Genomic DNA, 22500 nt, shown 5'->3' on the forward strand with positions numbered 1-22500 from the left:
CAGGCTTGCTGGGTGACCTGGGCAGGTGCTGGAGAAGGGCTGTCTTCTGGCTGGGATCTGCAGGGACCTGTGGAAGCCAATGGCAGTGACCTCAGCGGGCTTTCAGACCTGGACCTCAGGGAGCGGAGGACGATGGGCTGGGGCCACGCCAGAGAGCCCCAGCATTGCGCTGCGACCGTGTCTGTTGAAACACCCACCTGAGCACCCCGTGCTCCAGGAGAGGCCCTCCCTTGCCAGCGAGCAGGGAGCCGAGGAATAAATAAGTAAGACTGAGAGCACAAGCTGAGGCAGTGCCCTGCATCTCCACCTTCTGTCTCTTGGGTCAAGCCTTCATTGTGTTTGCAATATTATTCTGTTAGTGAGGATACTACTGTACAATTCAGACACTGCAGGTTTCTAATCTGCTTATTTATAATTCAAAAGCTTGCCCATATATTAATGAACCCTTAATGAGCTGTTGAAAATGCCTGAATTACAGTCATATTATTAAACTCCAACGGCCCCTGTAATCATACCATTTGAGTGGGCTTTAGGTACTTTTCATATCTGCAGCTTTGTATTGTGAAGGAGATGGGTTTATTTGAAGAAAGCTTTGTAATAATTTTGACCTGCAATTTATTTATTGGCCTCTGAATGCAGTAGTCTATGCAGATGCTCTCGTCTATTATCTGTGGGGGCAGGTGCACAGCATGGTGAAAGACAGCTAATTAGGATTTGCTGAAAGATATGCTAAAACTGTGGTCTTCTAACAAAGCCAAGTTCATTGTTAAACAATGTTTTAGTGTCTGTTTATGTGATTTGTCTAAATCGTGGAGATACTGAAATGCATGTTATGGTTATAAGCAGATTAAAATCAGGAGCACACATGCTTTTTGTTAACCTTATAGCACTCTGTTGTCACCAGGGAGACTAGATCTTAGACATTCGATGGATCCAAATGTGCATAAGAGGATATTATGGAGCATAGAAGGGGCTGGCCAAAAAAAGGGCACGACTTGGCATGGCCCTATTAGAGGGAGAGGGTTTACTGTCAGTCAGCAGGCTGGTAGGTGACTGCTGCCTAGCTGGGACCCTCGCACTTCCTGGGCCATTAGTACATCTGTAGTTGTGCTGGAAGTGATGTATTGTTGTGTTCTTTCCAGCCCGCTCTCTACCTTCATTCCACGATGCATTGAAAGGTCAGTGAGCTAAACAGTAATAAACTCATGGGTTGATATACTGAGGAATAAAAAGGGAAACAATAGCCACAGAGTGTGAGCTTATATGTCAAAAAATACATATATTATCACCGTGCTCAAAGGGAGAGTCATTTATAAAGGCAGATGTGAGTCAGGAACAGACATGTGCCAGTGGATGGAAGGAGGTGTTTGCTCATTGCTAAGGAATCTGGGAAGTGCCCTGAATTTTTCGCCGCAGATCATTTGGAAAACAACACGTGTGCGAGAGGAGCCCGTTAGCTGGCTCAGCAGCCTCCCGGTTTCACAGCATACAAAGGACTTCACTGCTCCAAAGGAAAACCACCCCCTACTTATGATGTGCTGATTTGAAGCATATCGTTCATGTAGTAACTAGGGAGGGTCCAGTGCAGCACGTTCATCCTCATGCCCACGGTTACCTCTTGTAGGAGTTCAGTGGGATGAACAGTTTTCCACACCCAGAGTCTGCACTGCAAGGCACGAAGTGTGTGCCGGAGACCCCTGGCAGTGATGTGGATTTGTGTGTGCTGCACGCAGGGCCCTGTGGCTCCCCTGAGAGCTAGCTTCTATCTAGCAATGCACTGTGCTTCTCTACAGAAACATTTCATGTTATGCCCATGCCCAGCTGCCAAAGTACCAGGGGTCAGGGGAGCTGTGCCCATTTAATCCCAGGGAAAGAATTTGGGGTGTCTGTGAGTGTCCGGGCAGAGGAGAGAAACCCACATTCACCCATGAAGGAGAATAAGGAGCATGGTAGCCCATGAACTTGTAAATAGCTGGGGAAACATAAGGGAGGACAGGCTGCCACAGAAAGCAAAGGGAGAAACAGAAAGAAGACTTAGCGATCTGGACGGGTGTTAGGAGGAAGCAAATGGAAATGAGAAATGGAGGAGGTGAGTCTCTCAGAGCAGTCTGAAAATCAGGAGCAGCCAGGCTGGGAAGGAGAGGACAGTCTCCTGGAGCCAGCAGGGATTATCCCCTGCAGAAATCGAAGAGCCAAGGAAGTGAGTAGAAGCAGGGGTGATGAGTCAAAGCGAAGCAGAGACGGGGAGGGCCAGGGAACCTGATGCACAGGACAAAGCTGCCGCTCCGTGAGGCTGATGCTGGGCAATGCGCTGAGCAAGCTGAGCTCATATCACTGGAGAGACCCGAAAGAACCACTGGCCTCTTTGACCGCCTGGCTGTGAAGAGGCAAGTCCTAAAATAAACTGCTCTTCCTCTGCCCAGCGCTAACCATGGTGCGCGCCTGGTGGCAGCGCGTTCTGCATGCAAACCGTGCCCATCTGCAAACCTCCAAACAGGCGACAGAACTAATTTAACACAATGACAAGATGTTTTTATTATCCCAATGAAATGATATGGAATCACATTTGTAAATGAAGGTGACAGATTTAAAATGTGTATTTTAGAGCAAAATGAAAGCAGCACCTTCCTGTGCCAGGGAGGTTGGTCAGGACGGGGTCATGTGGCGCAGGCCGTGGCGCTCAGGGCAGGAAGAAATTAGCCCTGATTCTGAGAAGATCTGGGCTGCATTCAGGCGAGGGCAGAGACTGGCATTGCTGGCGCTCAGCTGATGTTCCTGTCGTGTCGTGCGCCCTGGACTCCATGCAGCGCACTGCTGTGTGCAGCAAAAGCCAAGGGTGGGCACAGCCGGCGGGACTGGAGTGCGAGCATGCAAGGTGCCAACTGCCGACCCACTGGGATCCGTCTAACGAGTGCGTGAATACTTGCTTTTAAATAGCTTTAAAGAGGTTAATTAGGCTGGGATGGATTTGGGCGGTGTTACATCTTTAATGGAAATGCTGATTCAAGAAGCCGTGGCTCTAGCGATTTTTATACCGCTGTAATTATTTTTAAACTTTGTTTTCGGCGTTGTTGATCACGTCTTGGCAGAATGCCTGCATGACCTGATTAAACCTACAAATTGTCAGCCTTGATCTATAGCGCTCAGATGAGATTGCTGACTGGGCATCACTTTGAAAGTTCTCGATTTAAAACAGAAATTAGATTTAAAATGTTTTCCCCGACCATGCACTGTAACAGTGCTGGCAATTTTAAACACATATTTAGCATCCCAGCATCCTGATGGCAATTAAATTACTGGGTGGTAAAAGAATGTGTAATTCTCTGCTGTTTATGTTCAATTTCTGAAGCTGCATGTAAGCTGTGGTGCGGTGCCGTGTTCTGCGTGTGAGTGTGGCACTGGATGCGCTGCTCAAATACCGCCAGCCTCAGCTTTCCCCACACAGTTATTGCCCCTGGCTTGCTCTCACCTCTGTCCCACCTGCTTCCCATTTGTATGTGTGAACCTTCCCACTAGGTACTGGGGCAGCTCCAGAGAATGGGGGTGCCTTTGGAGAGAGGCTGCTTGAATTGAACTAGCATCCAGGAGACCTGCTTTAGGAGGATTCCTAAACGGTTTAGGAGATGATGTCCCTTCTCTAGAAATCCTACATCAGCCCGAGGACTTCTCTAGCTGGAACCGGAGAGAGAATCTTAGCAAGAGCAACACAGGACTCAGATGTGTTAGGAAGAAAATGGGAAACAAATCAATGGCTTCCAAATAATTAAGATGATTACCTCTCCTATGTGGTTTTGCAAAAGGCAAAAAACGTCAGTCTTGCTTAGATGGCGATGTGTTATGTGTAACAAAAAAAGCACCTGTAGATGTTTGTACATGTATACATGCATTTTTATAATACTTGCAATAAAAATTTTCTGTGGGGTGTTTTACAAGTTCTTCAAACAGATTCATTCTCTGCTAGGTTTTGCTGATGGTGGAGTCATGTCTGAGGATTGTTTCTGTCGCTTTGAAATTCCATAGGGGCATCTTGGGAAGCTTGGGCATCTTGGGTCATCACAGGGATGTGACATGAGCCATTATCAGACCTCAGGCCTGGGCACCTTGTCATCTCTCACTGCAAAAAGTGTTTTTTCAAGGGCAAAAAGGAGTGGTACAAACCCTCCAATGAACAGGGCTGGCTGGGGCAGGAGTCAGACAGGGGATGGGAAAGACTCACCGTGTTTTCTCCCTCTCTCTCTCCCCCAAGGTTTGAGCATCAGAGGAGCCCAGGAGGAAGACCCTCCCGATCCCCAGCTGATGAGACTGGACAACATGCTGCTGGCGGAAGGGGTGTCAGGTCCGGAGAAAGGTGGGGGATCGGCAGCAGCAGCTGCAGCAGCAGCCGCCTCTGGAGGGTCTTCAGATAACTCTATTGAACACTCAGATTACAGAGCCAAATTGACCCAGATCAGACAAATCTATCACACAGAGTTGGAGAAATATGAACAGGTCAGACATCGCTCTCACAGTCCTACGTGTACCTGTGGCCGCTCTTCTCTGCACCTCTGCTAGCCAGCTCTTGTTTCTGTACAGGGCTTGGAACAACCTCTCTCTCTTTCTCCTTCCCCTCCTCATCTCTCTCTCTCTTCTCTTCCCTTCCTCCCCCGACACCCGTCTCTCTTGGAAGAGCTGTGCAGTCAAATGAGACCATTGATACTCTGGAAACAAGAGGCCTGGCTTGCATGCCTGGGGGGTTTCTGTTGTCCCTGACTGTCATTTGTAGCTGAGCTTGTGTGTGCATAAAAATACCCCCTGAGCTGCTATATGCCCCCATCCTCGCAACTGCCCCAGGAGCGGACTGGTCAAGGGAGGAGCCTGCAGAATAGTGCCACCGCAGACCCCAGGCAGCTGCCTCCCATGCCTGGGGTGCGCTGGTTTGAGGGGCAAGGTCATGGCTCAAAGCAGAGGCAAAGCAAAGTTCCTGGCCTGTTGTGGGCCTTAACAATCCCCCTGTGCTCGCGCAAGAATCAGAGGGTTGGCCCCATGGTCATTGTTTCCTGCATCTCTAAACGTCACCAGGCATCTCAAGTTGGGTCTGGCCAGAGCCAGCTTTTCCTCTGGCAGCCCTAGCTGGGGAGATGATATGCAGTACTGCAGGGTTACTTGGGGTGAGAGAGAGCTTGTCAATTCAAAACAATCTGCAGGTACTTAAGAGGAGCAAGAAATACACAGATTAGTTTGATGGCAGAACCTTTCCTGGGTGAGGTTGACTCTCGGTGCCATTATATGATCCAGTCCTCTGCAGTCACCTGAGGGGACTAGGGACTTGCTGTCTTCGTGGCTGCACTGGGCACCAGGGGCTCAGATTGCTGCTTCCTGATGTTTTCGGGAGTGGGGCAATTGCTCCTGGCACTGTGGTAGGGATCATGTTCTGCAAGCGCCCCGTGGAGCTGCAGTTCTCTCCTGTCCTGCTGTGGCATGTGTGGCGTTGCATCACAGGAGGAGAAGCAGAGGGAGAAGAGAAGGGTGTGAGATCCCTGGCCCTGGCAAGCCTCGAGTAATGTCTTCATCTTTCCATCCCAGAGGTGTCCTAATAAAGCTTGTAAGCCCTGGACCTCATCAGCTCAACGAACCTCATCAGCCGGTGGTTTCCTGTGCTGGGAAGTGCTGGGCCCACCCTGAGCCCATTACAGTACGGTGAAGTGAAAGTCTGAACCAAATGAAACCGCAGCAGAGATGTTCAGGCAGCCATAAAAATCCTGCTAGGAACCACCAAGGCAGAGAAGAATCACAGCTCTGCCCAGACGCCATCCTGAGCTGCTCTGCTGCGGCTTCCCGTCCACTTGGCCACGCTGCTGTGGCGGGAGCTGGGCCCAGCGCAGTTGCCCAGCCAGGCTCCTCGGTCAACCCTCAGTATTAACCCTCCATCTGACCTGGGCCTGCTTTAACGTCATGTTACAAATGCCATTGCAGCAAGCAAGCAACATAAGGGAGATGGGAGCTCTCTGGGCTGCACGTACAGGAAGGCGGTTAGTGGAGACGGCACAGTGTGCAGGGTTAGAGACACTGCCAGGACCTCCGTGATGGAGCACCGCGTCCTGGGCAGACTGGGCTACTGGGGCCTGCTGCAGTGAGTGCCAGTCCGCTCAGCTTGGCAGAACGAGCCGGCAGGAGAGTCCCCGCTTCTCACCTGCTCTTGGTCCAGAGCAGCACACGTGACTCTTGTGTGCTCTGGTTTCCTCGCCCCGGACGGCACGGGCACTGGGCTGGCATCTCTTGCTGGGACAGTGTTTCCCTGGTGGGGGCTCTGCCACCCCCAGCCAGACAGTCCAGCTGAAGGACCCACTACTACCCCAGAGCCTCTCGTCCACAGGCTGTTAAAAGCCCCATGCACTTCTCTCCCCTCCATCCCTGGGGCACTTTGCCCACCCAGGGTCTCTCCCTCGCAGATTCCGGCTCTTGTCGACTTTCGGAGGGGGCGGCCAGCCCAGCGGTGGAGCACCTAGGCTCTGTGCTCAGCTGTGCAGGGGGGTGTTAGGAGGCACGCGGCATCCCAAGAGAGAGAGGGGGACGGGCATGAGGCTGTCCCTGGCCAGGGCGAGTCCAGAACAGCACTGCGGTGGTGCCAGGCTAGGTCTGCTTCGACACCAGCCACGCAGGCTTGTCCGTGGCCATCACTCGAGCAGGGAGAGGCAGAGGCAGCGAATGGCTGGCAGTGTCTGTGCCTGGGGCCATTTCTTCTGCAGGGCCCCCGGTCCTCCCTGCACCGCCACACAGAGCAGTAGTGAACACCTCTCTTTTGTGTGTTGAAGTGGCGATGGCCATTGCATTAGCCAGAGCAGACCTTGCAGTAAACAACAGGCCGGTATAAAGTCACGGGGACAGAAGCTGGAGATGGATTTGGGGCTGAAATAAATTCAGATTTGTGTTAATAGCTAGTTCCTGGCAAGTGTCCTTTGACTATAATAAGCTTAATGACTTGTTGGGGGGGCGGGGGGAAATTGCGTTTTTAGCCGGTAGCTCCATTTACAAAGGTTTCAGCCGAAATGTCACAGCCATCCGTCCACCCCTCAGAAAACCGAGGAGGAGGCTCACGTGCTGCTAGGGGAGGGCGAGAGGCCGAGTGGATGCGAAACACGCAGGCTTTCCCCCCTGTTGATCCTGACACCCAGCGCTGCCTGCCGTACAGAAATATGATAATTCCTCCAGCCTTGCAGCCAGCTGTCTGCTACCAGTTTGTCTCAAGAACAGCGCCCATCTCCACCGCAGAGAGGCAGCCGGGTTTGTGCACCTCTGTCTTCACTGGCCGCCAGTTTCTGGACAGTTGTTACTGTCCTTGGGGGACAGAGGCAGCAGAACCCCTGGCCCAATGTCCCCTGGGGCAGGAGCCGGCCCCCAGCCCTGAGCACGGGGAGGTGAGCCCACTATGGCTTCAAAATGGGGTCAGATGCCTGCTTCTGTCTCTCCTTGCCTCTGCCCGTCCCTGCTCTTCTCTACCCCCAGAAGCACAGACCGCAAGCGTCTTCTGTGCAGATGCTTTCCAGACAGAGCTTGATTCTGACATTTGTTGCCAGGGAGGGGAATGCACTTAAGGAAGGGGAAAAAGTATGTCACGCCATCAGCAGCTCTCCCCTCGCCGCGTGCCAGGAGAGATGGCCGTACACAGGCAGCGCTCTCCATAATTTACAGCTCCTATAATAGAGGTGACATATTGAAAGCTATCTTCTATAATTACATTGAAATACATTTTTGCTGTAGGCAAAAGTATTGTAAGGGTCCCACGCCTCCCTGAGCAGCTGGGAGTCTGCTCTCTGAGCTCACAGCTGTCTTTCGACTTAGCACCACATCGGGTGAAGCCTGGGCGCTGGGCAAGTGCCACGGACTGTGCTGGAAGCCGGCCGGGTGCAGCTCAGCCTGGGGCTGGCTGGCTGTGCCGTGGCAGAAGGCTGTTTGGGGAACGGCTCTCAGGCTGCCAAAGCAAGCCAATCTTCCTCTTCTCCGTGTGCACATCTGATTAAGCATTAGAGCACGCTGAGACACCCTCTGCTTCTGCAGGGCTTCAGAGCAGGTTAACAAGGCCATCACTTATCACCTGACATTATTAATAAAGTCTGGGGCACCAAGCAGAGGCCTGCAAAACAGGCATGAGAAAGGGGCCAGGAGTTTCAATGCTGGAAGTGACCCAGGGGAAACACAAGAAGGCGGCTGGCCCTTCCAGTCTCCCTGCGCTTCTGGAGAAGGGGGAGGAGAGTCAGGCCCTTCATCTCTCGGCCTCCAAACGATCCTGTCCTGGGATGCAGGCGGGGCCTGGGAAGGCTTCTCACTGCTTGGCAGTGCCAGTGCCCTTCCTCTGTTGAACTGCGTGGTGCATGTGCGCTCAGACCCCTTGTTTTAATTTACTGAGCTCACTTGGCACCAGCATCCTCCTTCTGACAGCACTTTGATGCCATTTCTGTGGGGAAATATTTGCATGTTACCTCCTCCAGTCCAGGCAGATTTGCACCAGACAGTCTGGGAGCCCTGTGCTGGTGCAGCCTTCTTGCCTTCTGCCCCGGGCAGAGATGGCTCTTGGCCTGGCTCTCTTCTGCGGAGAGGGGCCCCTTTCTAGTCCAACTTGCTTCTCTCCCCATGAGGTTCCCTGGGACACCTCCTGCCCCCGGTTCAGGTCCCTTCTTCCTGGATGGGGGAGAATCGGGTGGGAGGGCAGGCTCTAGGTGTGGGCTAGGTGGCTGACAGGTGACTGGGAGCCCTCTCAGGGTCACTTCTTTTGCCTGAAACAGGGCAGAGGAAAAACCAAGACCCCATTTGCAGAAGTGTAAACCCAGACAGCAGGCAAAGAGCCCCAGAAATGCGGGTGGGTGATGGAGACACCAGTTCCCACTGAACCAGCCCCATCTCATTGCACCAGCAGTGCTGGAGGGAGGAGCAGGGAGCTGTGCCCCGACTCAAGAACGACCACGTGAGGAGCATCACGGCCAGGAGGGCATGGGCAGTGCTGCGCTCCGTGCCAAGGGCAAGTCTGCACCTTTCCAGGGAGAGGAGCTGAGCTCGTCCGAGCGCTGCCTTCACAGTGGTGCAGCAAGGATGTAAATTAGCCTGTAATTTACTTTCAGCAGTGTAAAGAAAAAAATCACTTTGCCTGAAGTGTATGCATCTTTCTTAAGGGTGTACCCAGATTTTAATTATCTAAATGTAAATACTTAACGAATTTTACTTAGAGTAATGAGCTAAAGTGCACACTACATAAATGAGATGTTCTAATTAATCATGTATGAACTACTGGTTTAAAGAAAAGCTATGTGAATTCTGCGAATGTTGGGCTATTGCCAAATTGCTAATCAGCATTTGCATTCATAGATGGCTTCACTTAATAAGTTGCGAGACATTCAGCAAATGTTGTAGGAAATTATGAGTTTTCAGATGCATAAACTTTTCACTTTTAACTCTTTCCCTTGCATGGGGCTAATGAAATTCAGGTGGGCCACTGAAAATTGGTGCAGAACAAATGAGGAGGGGGTGTCCCTAACGCTAGCCTTAGAAGAAAATCAAAGCTGGCACTGCAGTGATGCTTCACCAGGCCGATCTGGACAAGACGTGGCACTGTCCCCTCTGCTGGGTTTAGCAGCTGCTGAGCATCAGATACATGGCAAGCCTAGGGAGAGCTTTGGTCACCTTTGCTTTCTAACCTCTGCCTGGCTTGGACAACCAGCACACTGGCCTGCTGGAGACTCCTAGCTACTTGTGGGATGGACTTTCATGGGAACAGGAGACCAGCCTCTCTTTTGCGTGTCTAAAATGTGCGGTGCCCAACCAGCACAGGGCTGTGTCTGTTGTTTGGCTAAGGCCGGGTGAGGACAATGCTGGGAAGAAATGTGTTCGATAGCTGAGACTCAGTTCCCTCAAGTGGATCCCTCAAACGACTCAGTTCACCTCAAATGGGTGTTAGAGAACGATCAGAGAGATGGATATCAGCAGAGTGGGTGACAGCTCCCAGCCCCTGCTGCGGGCAGGCATGTTGTTCGCAGGGAGACGCAGATCTGACAAAGTCTGCAGATGATGCAGCATGCATGGTTTAGATCACGGTGTCCTGCCCCTGCTTAGTGGGTGGAGGAGCTCCCAGCTCCTTCACTTACAAGGGCTCCCGGCTATACGAGCAGGCCAGGGCCCAAGGTATCCAGAGAGGCACGGCATAGGGACCCTCCCAAATTCCCTCTTGGGCAGGGAATTGCTTCAGGAGGTTTCAGCGATCAGATGGCAGCACGTCTTAACCCACCTCAAGCTCAGCCATGCCTGGCGCGCCACGGCCACTCTGCTAGCAGGAGACTGAGCGCACCTTTCTGCTGCGGCACTTTAGACTAGCAGCCTGATCTCTGGTCATAGAGAAGGAATGCAGTCACAGCTCCCAATCCCATCTGCATGCCATGGGCGTAGGGGATCAAACGGTTATCCCAGAGGTGCAGGTCAGAGGCAGGGACCTGTGACATTGTTCCAGGGGTCAGAAGGGTAAGAGCCTGGAATGCGTGCTGCAGGCCTCTGTCAGATGGGCCAGAGACCACGGGGAGGGGGAGCAACTGATGCAAGGTAGCCTGGGCAGAGCGTGTGTGGTTGGGCAGGGAGGAGGCCATAGTAGGAAGTCTGGCCAGTCATAGGCTCCTGACAGTGTTACCGCTTCCTGCATGGCTCTCCATTCTGGCCCATGAGCATTGCCAACCAGCTTCAGGCTCTCCGCGGCTCTTTGCCCTGACACACCCCCCAGGCAGTGGAAAGTGTGTCTGCCTTGCACCGGGAAGCTTCTGGGGGCTGCAGCCGTGTCGTGGTGTGACAGCACAAAACCGTTGTTAACCCCCTCTTTCCTTTGCAGGCCTGTAACGAATTCACCACGCACGTGATGAACCTGCTCCGAGAACAGAGTCGGACACGCCCCATCTCTCCGAAGGAGATCGAGAGGATGGTGGGCATCATTCATCGAAAGTTCAGCTCCATCCAGATGCAGCTCAAACAAAGCACTTGTGAAGCAGTCATGATTTTAAGATCGCGGTTCCTTGATGCCAGGTATGGGAGTGATGCATTTGGCTGCCACGGCTTTTTATTGGGCTGGCAAAGAGGGTCAGGCCCCCCCGGGCAGCACGGTCATGTATGTGCTGGCCCAGGGAGGGATGGCTCGCACTGCCCCTCTGAAGGGGCTTTCATTGCAGGCACCGTGGCTGATACAGCAGTGGGACCAGGCGGCACTGGGTGGGTGTCTTTAGAAAAGTGCCCTGCAAACACTGCCGGCGGCTGTCTCACTGTTGGCATGGGGCCGAGTCTAGGCTGGCTGCTGATCCCCTGCCGGCTGGCTTTGCCTGGGAGCTGCATCGGTAAAGGTGCCAGTGCCCTGCAGCAACCTCCGCAGCCCAAAGCACGGAGCCACCTCCAGGGGATGCCCCCTGCACCCACCCCTCATTGCCAGGCTTACGGGTGGGCTCTTTACCAGTACATCATGGGCAGTGGCCACTTAGGGTAATTGGAAACCAGGGGGTGGCGGGGAGATGTCTGCAGGGGGCACTGGCAGTGCTGCCAAAGGCAGCATGTACAGCATGGCTCCTTGGAAAAGTGGAAGGTAAACGAGGCAAAGTGAGCGGAAGCTGGATAATGAGCTAAATGCAGGCCTGGGGAGTGCCCGCCTGCTGCAGGGCACAGCACTGGCAGCAGTTCAGCCGTCCTGTGGGGAGAGATGCTTGGCTGCACAGCGGCCCGAGGCTCACACCTCTAGATTGCAGCCAGCCCTGAGGGGGACCCGAATGGGAAGCTCTTGTTCCACTGGCGCTTTCTAAAATGTGTTCTTCAGGGGAAATGGCGTCAGGGTGGATGGGAGGCTTGTGGAGGTATACAGGGCCCCAGGGGCTTCTGTAGGCTGCAGTCCCTCAGCTCAGGGGGAGAGCATGGTGGGTGCTACTCAAGGTGCAAAAGGCCTGTCAGATCTACCACGGTCGCTCCCTGCTGCCGTCGCTCCTTCTCCTTGGTGGGAGCAGGGGCTCGAGCAGTGCATGTGGGGACACCATGCTCTGCTTCTCAGCACCCTGCTCCGGAGGACACGGGCACTGTAAATGGAGGCAGGGGAGTGGCAGAAGCTGGTGTGTGTGTAGAGGTGCCAGGGAGGAGCCGTTCCCAGCTGGGTGAGGAGGGTTGTGCTGCTGCGTCCCAGAGCAGAGGGGGTGGCTCACCCATGAGTTGTGGATGGTCTCAGCTCAGGTCTGTGACAGCAGCGGGTTTCTTTCTTCATTTCAGACGGAAACGACGTAACTTCAGCAAACAAGCCACAGAAATCTTGAATGAGTATTTTTACTCCCACCTCAGTAACCCTTACCCCAGTGAAGAAGCCAAAGAAGAGCTGGCAAAGAAATGCAGCATCACAGTATCACAGGTAAGAGGTGTACAAGTGCTCTCCCTGCCCTCCATGGGCCAAGGAGGAGGAAAGGTGCCAGCGTCCTGCACGGCCGGCTGGGCTGGGCAGTGCCAGAGACGCGTTCCCTGCAGGCGTGGGTTCCCCTCCACGTTCTGATCACCCTTCCATGGAGCGGCCCTTCTCTTTTGAAAGCAAGTGTATTTGCATAGGCAGAGCAAAGGGGCATCATTATTTTGATGGAACAAGAAGCAAGAGTGCGAAAATGGTCTTGCCCCTACCAGCGTCGGCTGACTCTAATGTGCAGCTCCAGCAGCCCCTATCCCAGACGCTGTAGGCATCTCCTCAGGGACTTCATCCGTTAATGGACGTACACGTTGACCAGGGGCTGGGAAACGGACTGTGAGCTCGGTGGCGAAGGGAGGAGGCCTCTCAGCCGGGCCTGAAGGGGTTGGCGTGCCACGGGGTGCAGTTAAAATGATAAATAATACATAAAAACGAATGTGTGTGACCATTTCTTCAGCTATGTAGCAAATGCACTCTGCACTTGTCAATAGGACTCTTCCGTGGGTGATCCATTTAGCCTGCTATAAATTAATCAAAACCGAACATTAATTTAGTAAAAAGCTAGTTTATCGACAAACAAATAATCTATTTTTATGGATCAGCTTTTCTTTGATTGGTTGAAGCCTACAAGCTTCTAACCTGGTTGGCATACAACAGCCCGGGGATAGCTATTGTTCCACTGCTGCAAGCCCTGTTAAACAAAACGGGTCCCTTAGAGCCGGCACTTGGCTGGCCAGAAGGGTTAGTAAAGCAAAGCCGTGCGAGAGCAGATGCAGCTCAGGCTCTGCAGACAGGTGCCTTTGCCCAGGTCAGCCATTTTGGGCACAAGCTATAACCTGATGGCCCCAGACTGCGGTCCAGCAGTGACGTTCCAGCCCCTTGAACAGATTCTGCACTGAGCTTGAGTGTGCTCTTCCCTGCACCGGGTCTCTAGAAGGGAAGTCACATCTGGCCTTTCCTGTGGCTTGTGAATTTGGCAGAGCTCAGAACATGCTTGTGGCATGGGGGCCACATGTATCATGGGTGTGGCTGTGACATGGCGGGTGGGAAAGCAAGTCCGACAGCAGCAAAGCTGTGCTGGTGGGGGGTGCCAACACCTGCACTCCCAATCAGGTTGCCTTATCAGTCTTTCAAGTAATTATATATTTAAAGGAACGATGCCTGAGGTTAACATGTTAACTATGGATGATGGTAGGCCCCGGTACTGGCATTTTTAACAATATAGCCCATCCCTTTATAATTAAGGTCTGATCTGAGGTTGGGTGTATAGGTTTCCAGTGAAATGGCAGAAGTCAGGTACTTTAGACTTCAAATGGGAAAGCAGTCAGAAAAGAACCCCACCCGACGGCCTTGCTTGTGGTGACTCTTTGTTAACTTTGGATGCGCTGAAAGAAACCCAAGATCCTTCAAAACCACCTCATCAGTAAGGTCTTGGAAATCCACTGCAAAGTCCCACTGTTCCCTCAATCCAGTAGTTTCCTGAGATGTGTCCAGTCCAGGTATCTGGGCAGCCAGTGGTGCTTCTTACCCTGCAAAGCCTGTTGGGCAGGGAAGCAGTGAGTGTCTTGGCCAGTGGTTCTCAACCAGGATGGATGTTGCCACATCCTTTGAAGGGTGCCGTGAGGTGTGAGGAGATAAGCTAAGCTGGTAAGCCAGGCTCGAGCTTGTCCCTGCCTGGAAGGTCCCCCACCCCTCCTGCCCAGCCCCTGTGGAAGGAGACGAGCACTGTAACACATGCATTTGTGTTTGAACTCGGGTGCTATTCAGTTCCCAGAAGTTCTGGAGGGTGCTCAAGTCACCTTGCTGGAGTCACCTGGCCCCAGTTGTCTTTCCTGCTTGGTGCAGGGGGCTGGACCCTATGATCTTCCAAGGTGCCTTCCAGCCCTACAATCTATGAACCTGTGAGTCCCAGGAGGGGTGCCTCGAGTTCAGGAAGAGGGACCTTAAATCCACAAAGACTAAGAACCACTGGTCTCCGTGCTCTCTTCTCTCTTGGTCAGACCAATGAGTGGAACTAGCCCTTGCCTTTCCAGCCCTGAGTTCAGAAAGCTTTCAGAGCACCAAGAGGACAAGCGCGGTTCCACAGCAGTCTGCACAGATGCCTGCGTGGCTGTACGAAGAGCCCTGCGGCATCCTCTGTGCTCCCCGCTCCATTCGAGCAGACCAAGAGGTGAAATTTTCAGACCTCACAGCCCAAGTGCACTAAGACACAAGCCCCTCGAGGTCCATGGCAGCTTTGCCATTGACTTTAGTAGGGACAAGATTGCGACCCTGGTTATCTGTGAGAGCTGGCTAGGTTAGTGCAAAGGGTGAGAGCTGTTCTCTAGACAGCTGGAGCAGGGGCTGAAAAATCTTGCACAGCATCATAATAATAATAATGATGGTACTACTAATGGTACTTTGCTCTGAGAGCAGCCGGCACAGTAAGCGACGGTGGGCTGCCTTTCACCGCCTGCAGGGTAGGAGTGTGCGCACAGCCGTGAGTCCCTACCAGCTTTCACGTGACAGTAACTGGTGCATCTGCTGATGGCCCCATGCCTCTGTGGCAGCCTTTCTAGCTGGAGGTGCATTCGTGAGGCACCTGGCTGGGTGCCCTGGGACCTCTCCTTCATGAAGGTATGAATAACAAATGCAAGAGACCAAAGCCTTTGGGTGGGCCCTGTTGCAGCTCAGCCTATGGGGCTGTAATGTGGCAGGGGCTTTCTAAGTGGGATTCATGCTGGAGGCTGCCAGCCGGGCAGGAGAGCCCGTGCTAGGGGCATGGTCGGGATAAGCTACCTGCGCTCTGTTGTGTTGCTGGGGATGAGAGGTAAGGTGACTGGGTTCAGGGAGTTTCTGCAGGGCGAGGGCTTAATTTGTGTGTAGAAAAGCCAGTTCAGTGAAGAAAGGTAAGATCAGTCTGCAGAGAATAACGCAAGACAGGGAGAATTCAACCCCGGGGAGCAGCCATTTCCGACGGTGAGCGGCATGGAATAGACTGTCCCTGAAGGCACTGGCAGTGCGTGGTTCAGTAGCAAAAGCCCAGGCGGCTTCTATAGGGTTAATGGACATGCAGATGTGGGGCCAGGCCTGGCCTTACCTGCTTTAAATGAGCCTTGATGTGGGTGCATTTCTGCGAGGGGACAGCATTGCTCTGTGCAGAGGGCGCTTCCTTGCACCAGGCGCGGCCAGGATACTCTGGGCTGAGAGCCTGCGAGGCAGCGTCTGCTTGCGCTGAGCAGAGACAGCTCTGCAGCCGTCCCACAGGACTGCTTACTGCCTGCTAGGAGCCGGCGTCGTGAAGTAGTGTGGGACGCAGCTCTGGTGGAGGGCAGCCAAAGCCAGGAGGATGCAGCACAGAAGCCAAGGCTACACCAGGCAGTCTGTTTAGCAACCTGGCAGGGGCAGCTCGCCCATGGAAGGAGCAGTGCCATCCCGGCAAATGGCCGCAGGGGCCTGCGCAGAGCGTTCTGCACCATTCCTGAGCACCTTCTGTGTCTGGCCTCGACGGGGCACCATCCGGCCAGCACCGCTCCTGGCCTTCCTGCACGTCTCATTTCTGCGCCAGCTGGGCCCGGGGGGGGAGGGAGGGCAGCAGGGACAAACGGTAATTAAGAACATGGGAACTGACAACTTTCCAACCCCCCAAGAGTTTTGGCTCAAACCGTGGGAGGGTTTCCATCAGTTCTGCTGCTCAGAGCAGAGCGGGGATTCATTGCAGCTCCTGATCCCATGTCAGTCTTCCTCGCCAGGCCAGGGGCTGGCAGAGGCTGGGGCAAGGTGCAAGGGGGAAGACTTCCAACTTTCAGCAAGGCCCTTGGGACCCCAAATAGTGCGGCTCCCTGTCAAGCCTGCTGCCACGGTGCTTTACTGAGCTACAAAGGAAGTGGGACCGACTTCCAGCACAGATAGCTGCAGGTGGGACATAAATGGATTTGGTTTTGAAATCAGTCTGTAAAATAATATGGAGAGCAAGTTTTTCGAGAAACACATGAAGACAAACTATTTATTAAGATGAACACCTAACACAATTTCATTTTTAAGAGTGCGGGGAAGGTAATTTTGGAAAAAAATGTCCTTAACAGAGAACATTGCCAGCTGTAATTTAGAACTATCCAATCTGCACGTGTTTGGGGGAGATAAACTGTCTCATCTGTTCTCTACTTCCTATGGCTGCAAAGCTGATGTTTTATACTTTTGCAGATGAGCCTCTTTCAGGGTGTCATGAGCAACTATCAGTCTATCATGCAGACTAGAGAAAGGGCATAGTCATTGCTGAATGCATGTCAGTGGATTATAGCAATAAAATTTTTCATTGCTTCAAACAAAAGAAAAATGTGCTTGACAAGAGGGTATATTTAAAATTCTTTCTAAACAGCATGCAGGAGCTGCCTTTCAGCTCCTCTGCGTTCACATTGATTCTGTTTTTATTTATTTTTGCCAACACATTACGAGCCCTGGATTTATAGGCACTGATCCCTCACTTCCAACAGGATGCAAAGAGTGGAACAGAGGCAGATAGAAACAAAAAGTTTGCAGAGATAAAAAGAGGCAGATGACTAACCAGGCAGCACGTGCCATAAATACTCTGCGTGTCATTGCAAAATTTCATATTCCGTTACATTTAATTAGGTGCAGACCATAAAGCACGTGCTGCAAACAAACACACAGAGACACACTGGAATATTCCCCGTGGTTTGTGGTCCATAAATGTTCGGTTTGCTCATTTCAGGATGGACGTGTCGGTGTGAGCTGCCTCTCCGCAGAGCACTGCCCTGTCCCGGGGATTTTCCCGAGCGGGGAAGCGGAGCAGGTCGGCCCCAACCCAAATCCTGCAGTTATGCATCTTGACGATTTAAGTAATAATTTATTGTCTTTTTATTTAACGTTGTAATTAACATGATAAATAAGTGCAACAGGATTGTTTGAAATGTAATATACAATTAAGCCCAATTAATTAATTGGCCTTCAGTGATCAGGAGGAGAAAGATGTTCATTGTTTTTTTTTATGTGAAGAGATAGTTTGTTTTCATGAAAAATGTGCTTCTAGGCGGCTTCCGCTGGAGACAACTTCCAGCCAGTGGTTGTGGAAGTGGGGAGGGCCGGAGAGCCAGGGGGTGCTTGGCCCCCAGCAGCTGCTTCTCCACTTGTCCTGGTTACAGGGTGCAGGTCCTGGCTTCAGGAGGCCGGTGCTGGGCCCACGTCATGCTTGGGCCAGGTATAGAATTCACATCTTCAGGACAGAGGGGCAGAGAGGGGCCCAGGTAAGGGCAGCAGCTCATGCCCTGGGTGGGAGCTCAGCGTCTCAGCCCTTGGGCCCGTCCGCGCTACCCCCGGCTCTTCCCCAGCAGATCCAAGTACTTTATGCAGGGGATGGTGCCTCGTCCAACCCGTGGGGACGCTGACCTGCCTAAGGTCACCCAACGGGACAGTAACACCACCTGCAATGGCACCCAGAGTCCCAGGGGTGCTGAGTCTGCCAGCCCGTGCTGAGTCCCTGACCTTCCAAGGCACGCCGGAGAGGGCAGGACCTGCTGCTCCTTGGTGAAGAGCAGCCCGGGACAGGGACTGGTGAATTCATCGTGGTCTTCAGTGGATGGGAAAGCCCTGCATCCCTGCCCTGGCAAAGGGAGGGCAGCTGCAAGCCAGGTTTAAAGTGGTTTGGAGCTGAGCTGTGATATCATGGCCTGGTGCTCACACTCCCCTGTGTGTCCTGCACCTGCTGCCCAAGGCCAGGGGTCACTCTCAGGTGTTGCACACCATCTCCGAGTGTTTTCTGGAGCAAATGCACTCCTTTCCCCCAGAGAGGCTGAGGCAGGGAGCAGCAGGCTGCAGGGAGGGCTGGGCTAGAACCCATTCATTACCAGTGAGTAGACCCCAGCTTCTGGAGTCAAGTGATTGCACTGTGGTCTCAGCTTTCATTTCATAGGGAGTGTGAAGTAAGTACTAGCCTTTGTGGCTGCAAGGAAATGCTGAGGAATATGAACTGAGCCAGATGATGCAGAGGCATCTGCCTGAGTCTGCAGGCAGCCTGGAACTGTAGCTGTGAGAGAGCTCCCTTCACCTCAGCGGGCATTAACCCCAACCCTCGCTGCTCTGAAAGGGGTGCCTCACCCCTAGGCTCTCCTCTGCTGGGGCCGTAGCACAGAGAGACAGGGAGCCTTGGTAGGCCCCATGCCAAACTTTGCTGCAGCTCCAGACAGTTGCTGCCTGCTCTCTGGAGTGAAAGGCTGACTCCCGAGGGAGCACTGACTTGGAAAAGCCCTTGGATGGGCAACCGTCCTCTGTCCTGCCCCTGGCTCCCCTGCAGCCTCCTCCACCATCCAGGCCTAGGAGCACGTGAGAGTGCAGCAGCCGGAGAAAGTGTGGAAATGTGTCCTACTCTCTGCACGTGCAGCTGAGTCCAGAGCTGCGGTAGCGAGCACTGCACTGCTCAGCACATTTCCTGGCCTCAAGCTCCGGCTCCCTTTCTGCTTCTCTTTGTCCACATGCAACTGCTATGTGTGGTTGTTAGCATCTCCAGGCCACAAGCCTCGTGCTCAGCAGCAGCTTCCCAGCAAATATATTTAACAGGGGATTAAAAAGAAGTTTGGAGACTAGGTTGTCGACATATAGATTCCTTCTGATGCTAGTGCCAGGAACACGGTGTTTGCAGGATGGCTGGGACGGCTCCCACCCGGGGATCTAGCTGTGTGCGGAGCGTGTATTTTAATTTGAGAAATAGTTTAACATTTTTAGATATTCATTTAGATGTGGTATGCAGGTTAAACATAACGTATGATCACTGCTCCTTTCATTGCTTCCAATTAAACCTTGCTTGTTAGTTTAACCTCTAGGTAATCCCATCAAACAATTGATGTCAAGGAAACACTGCCCACAGTGGCTTTGGATGAGTGGCCATTAATTTTAATTGCCTTGATATTAAAGATTAAGAAGTATTGGGACTAGCAGAATGGAAACGATCTGATGTCAAGCAAATCCACTCGCTGAGGCTTCCCCAGGCTGCTGGTGATATTAAAATTTTACTGTGAGAATTAAATAAACCTTTATTAGTGATGGCTGTTGTTTGATTGGTCCAGAGGTGTGCATAAACAAAGGTTCATATTCATCCATGGACAATACAGTTGATGTGCAGAGATTCCTCAATTATGAAACTGTTAATAAAGCCGTAATCCGATTGTCCACAATAATTATTTGCTGGGTTTCATTAATGTATTATTGCTTCCCTGACTGACAAGGTAATATTAAGTGCAATATATAGAAGCCAATGGAGTATTGTCCGGGGAACAGGATGTACGAGGTGCACCTTCCGTCTTGCCATTAAAGCTAGAGACTTTTCCATAATTGTGTTAAAACAAATGCCAAAATTACCTACCTTCCAGCAGGAACGTCCCTCCTCCCTGTAACGAGGGTGCGTGTGCAGCCTCTGTGAAACAGCTGCATTCTGTCCCTCGCACGTGCTCCCATTTAAAATGGAATAGCCTTTCAGAGCAGCAGGCCCTTGCCTGTAGGTATGGCAGTCTGGGCAGAACCAGTGACTGGTGAATTTGGTTTCTTTTCATAAGAGGAAGATAGCTATGCAGCCCCTGCCTCTCTGTAGAAGGATTTTCTTTTGCTCAGAGTGAAGGCTGTTCCACATTTCAAGCAAATAGAAAACATCAACATAAGCTGATGGTTATGACAGCATCATATCATCAGAGGCTAGAAGTCCAGGAGCCTGTTCTCAGGTCAGAGAAGGGACTCCCACTGAGTTCAGCTCATGCTGGACGCTTTGGTACTACGGGCCTTAGGAAGCAAAGGGAAAGAATAAGCAGACATGACTACCCAAGCCCTTTGGGCTCTTGCAAAGGCTGGCAGGGGGAGGCAAGCACCCAGTGATGCCACCAGCCAAGTGTAGGAACCAAAGGACCTGTGCTTCTGGCAGGTTGTTTAACTCTAGACCTGAACAAATGATGGGTTTGCACTGTAATGTTTATACACCAGTGGACATGATATTGGGCTCTAGAGTGGACAGATGTGCACTGCCCTGGTGCAGCTGGGTGTTAGCACAGTGGTACATTAATAATTAGGGACATGCCTTTTTAAAGATACTTTAAAATCATCCCACAGGAGGACCTGTCTGAGTGTTGAATGTGTGCCTGTGACAGTGGCGTTGTGTAATCTTCACAGAACTAAACCCTAGTCACTGTGTAGCATTTTCATCAGCCCCCACGTCAGCTTTGGTGCCACGTGCTCCCACAAGCTTTGATCATTTGGACCTGGAATCATGGAATCACAGACAATGAGGGTGGAAGGGACCCAGCAGGTCACATCTAGTCTAACCCCCTGCTCCAAGCAGGACCAGCCCCAACTACATCATCCCAGCCAGGACTCTGTCTACCCAGGCCTTAAACACCTCCTCTCTGGGTAACCTGTTCCAATGCTTTACTGCCCTCCTGGTGAGAGAGTTTTTCCTAATATCCAACCTTAACTTCCCTTGCTGTGACTTGAGCCCTTTGCTTCTTGTCCTGTCATCTGCCCCCACTGAGAACGGTCCAGCTCCATCCTCTTTGCAGCTCCCCTGCAGGGAGGTGAAGGCTGCTATCAAATCCCCACTCAGTCTTCTCTTCTCTAGACTAAATCAGCCCAGTTCTCGCCGCATCTCCTCACCAGTCCTGTCCTTCAGCCCCACAACCATTTTCACTGCCCTCTGCTGGACTCTCCAATGTGTCCACATCCTTTCTGCAGTGGAGGGCCCACAGCTGGACACAGGACTCCAGATGTGGCCTCAACAGTGCTGAATAGAGGGGAGGAATCACTGCCCTCCATGTGCTGCCACTGCTCTTACCAATGCAGCCCAGGATACCGGTCGCCTTCTTGGCACCAAGGGCACACTGCTGGCTCCTGTTCAGCTTCTTCTCCCCCGTCCCCCCAGGTCCTTTTCTGCAGAGCTGCTGCCCAACCAGTCACCCCCAGCCTGCACTGGTGCATGGGATTGCTCCCTCCTAAGTCTAGGACTTTGCACTTCTCCTTATTTGCAGTGCTAGGGCCTCGTTTCCTTCTACAATAGTTGTGTAGTGTGTGTTGGCCTGAACGCAGGCTTGTGTTTGTAGGCCAAGGAGCTTTTGTGATGGTCCTGTGCGCAACATCAGTTATTAACTGAGATTATTAATTAGTGGCTTTGATGGCTGGGATTAGAAACATTCTATAATGTTTTTGCTGCAGCTTTGTGTAAGCTGCTCCAGCCATGAACTTTGCACGGGTTAATAGAGCCTTAGGAGCCACCTTGGCATCAGCACGGTACCTTCAAAGGGAGATGACAAAGCAACTTTTCATCCATTATTGATTTATATTATTCCTTTCATTTTCAGCAGACCAAACATGATTCCAACTCTGGGGCTGCCAAGGTTGTTCCAGCCCAAAAATAAAGAACAATTGCATTCACTTCCAACTCATTCTCTCTTAACCAAACATCACCTTCATCCACCTCCAGAAGCCTTTTGAATTCTAGCATTTGATTTGGTTGACAAATGCCTCATTATTAACAGTAGGCAAAACTACACTAACCAGAGCAGCAAACTCCAAAATGCGTGGTGTCATAAAAGAGTAACCCCTTGTGTATCAGTTCTGCCAAGAGACAGACAGAACCATGTCATGCTCATATCCATAATAATACTCAGCTGATCCTTGATTATTGCTTAATTAATCTAAGTACCCAGCAGACATCGGATTGAAGGCTGGGGACTGTGTATCTGATGGACCCAAGCGTGACATCTCAGAGCGATACGACGAGATGCCGAATGCCACCGGAGGACTGATTTTTCTTACTTCCTCTCCTCCCCATCCACAGGTATCCAACTGGTTTGGCAATAAGAGAATCAGGTACAAGAAGAACATAGGGAAGTTTCAGGAAGAAGCCAATCTCTACGCTGCAAAGACGGCTGTGACCGCAGCACACGCCGTGGCAGCCGCCGTCCAGAATAACCAGACAAACTCACCGACCACACCAAACTCTGGTACGTACCAGGAGCTTTCTCTCTCCCCCTGCCCAGCCAACTAGAGCATCCCAGAAAGCAAAACAGGAAGGCAACGGCTCTGGGGTGGTAGAGAACTCA

General features: G+C 52.1%; 1 protein-coding gene across 4 annotated transcripts in view; it reads left to right on the plus strand.

Annotated features, from left to right (window-relative positions):
- Positions 1 to 22500, plus strand: part of PBX3 (PBX homeobox 3) — a 128339-nt gene that overhangs the window by 99217 nt on the left and 6622 nt on the right. For all 4 annotated transcript variants that reach the window (XM_019510917.1, XM_019510916.1, XM_019510918.1 and 1 more), the window contains 4 exons: positions 4247 to 4488; positions 10841 to 11031; positions 12247 to 12382; positions 22236 to 22401. In XM_019510917.1, coding sequence (XP_019366462.1) covers positions 4247 to 4488; positions 10841 to 11031; positions 12247 to 12382; positions 22236 to 22401 — 735 coding nt within the window. The remainder of the gene's footprint in view (positions 1 to 4246; positions 4489 to 10840; positions 11032 to 12246; positions 12383 to 22235; positions 22402 to 22500) is intronic.

Source organism: Gavialis gangeticus, unplaced genomic scaffold (genome assembly GCF_001723915.1).
Source record: "Gavialis gangeticus isolate Ggan-Ray unplaced genomic scaffold, GavGan_comp1, whole genome shotgun sequence".
Classification (NCBI taxonomy): domain Eukaryota; kingdom Metazoa; phylum Chordata; order Crocodylia; family Gavialidae; genus Gavialis; species Gavialis gangeticus.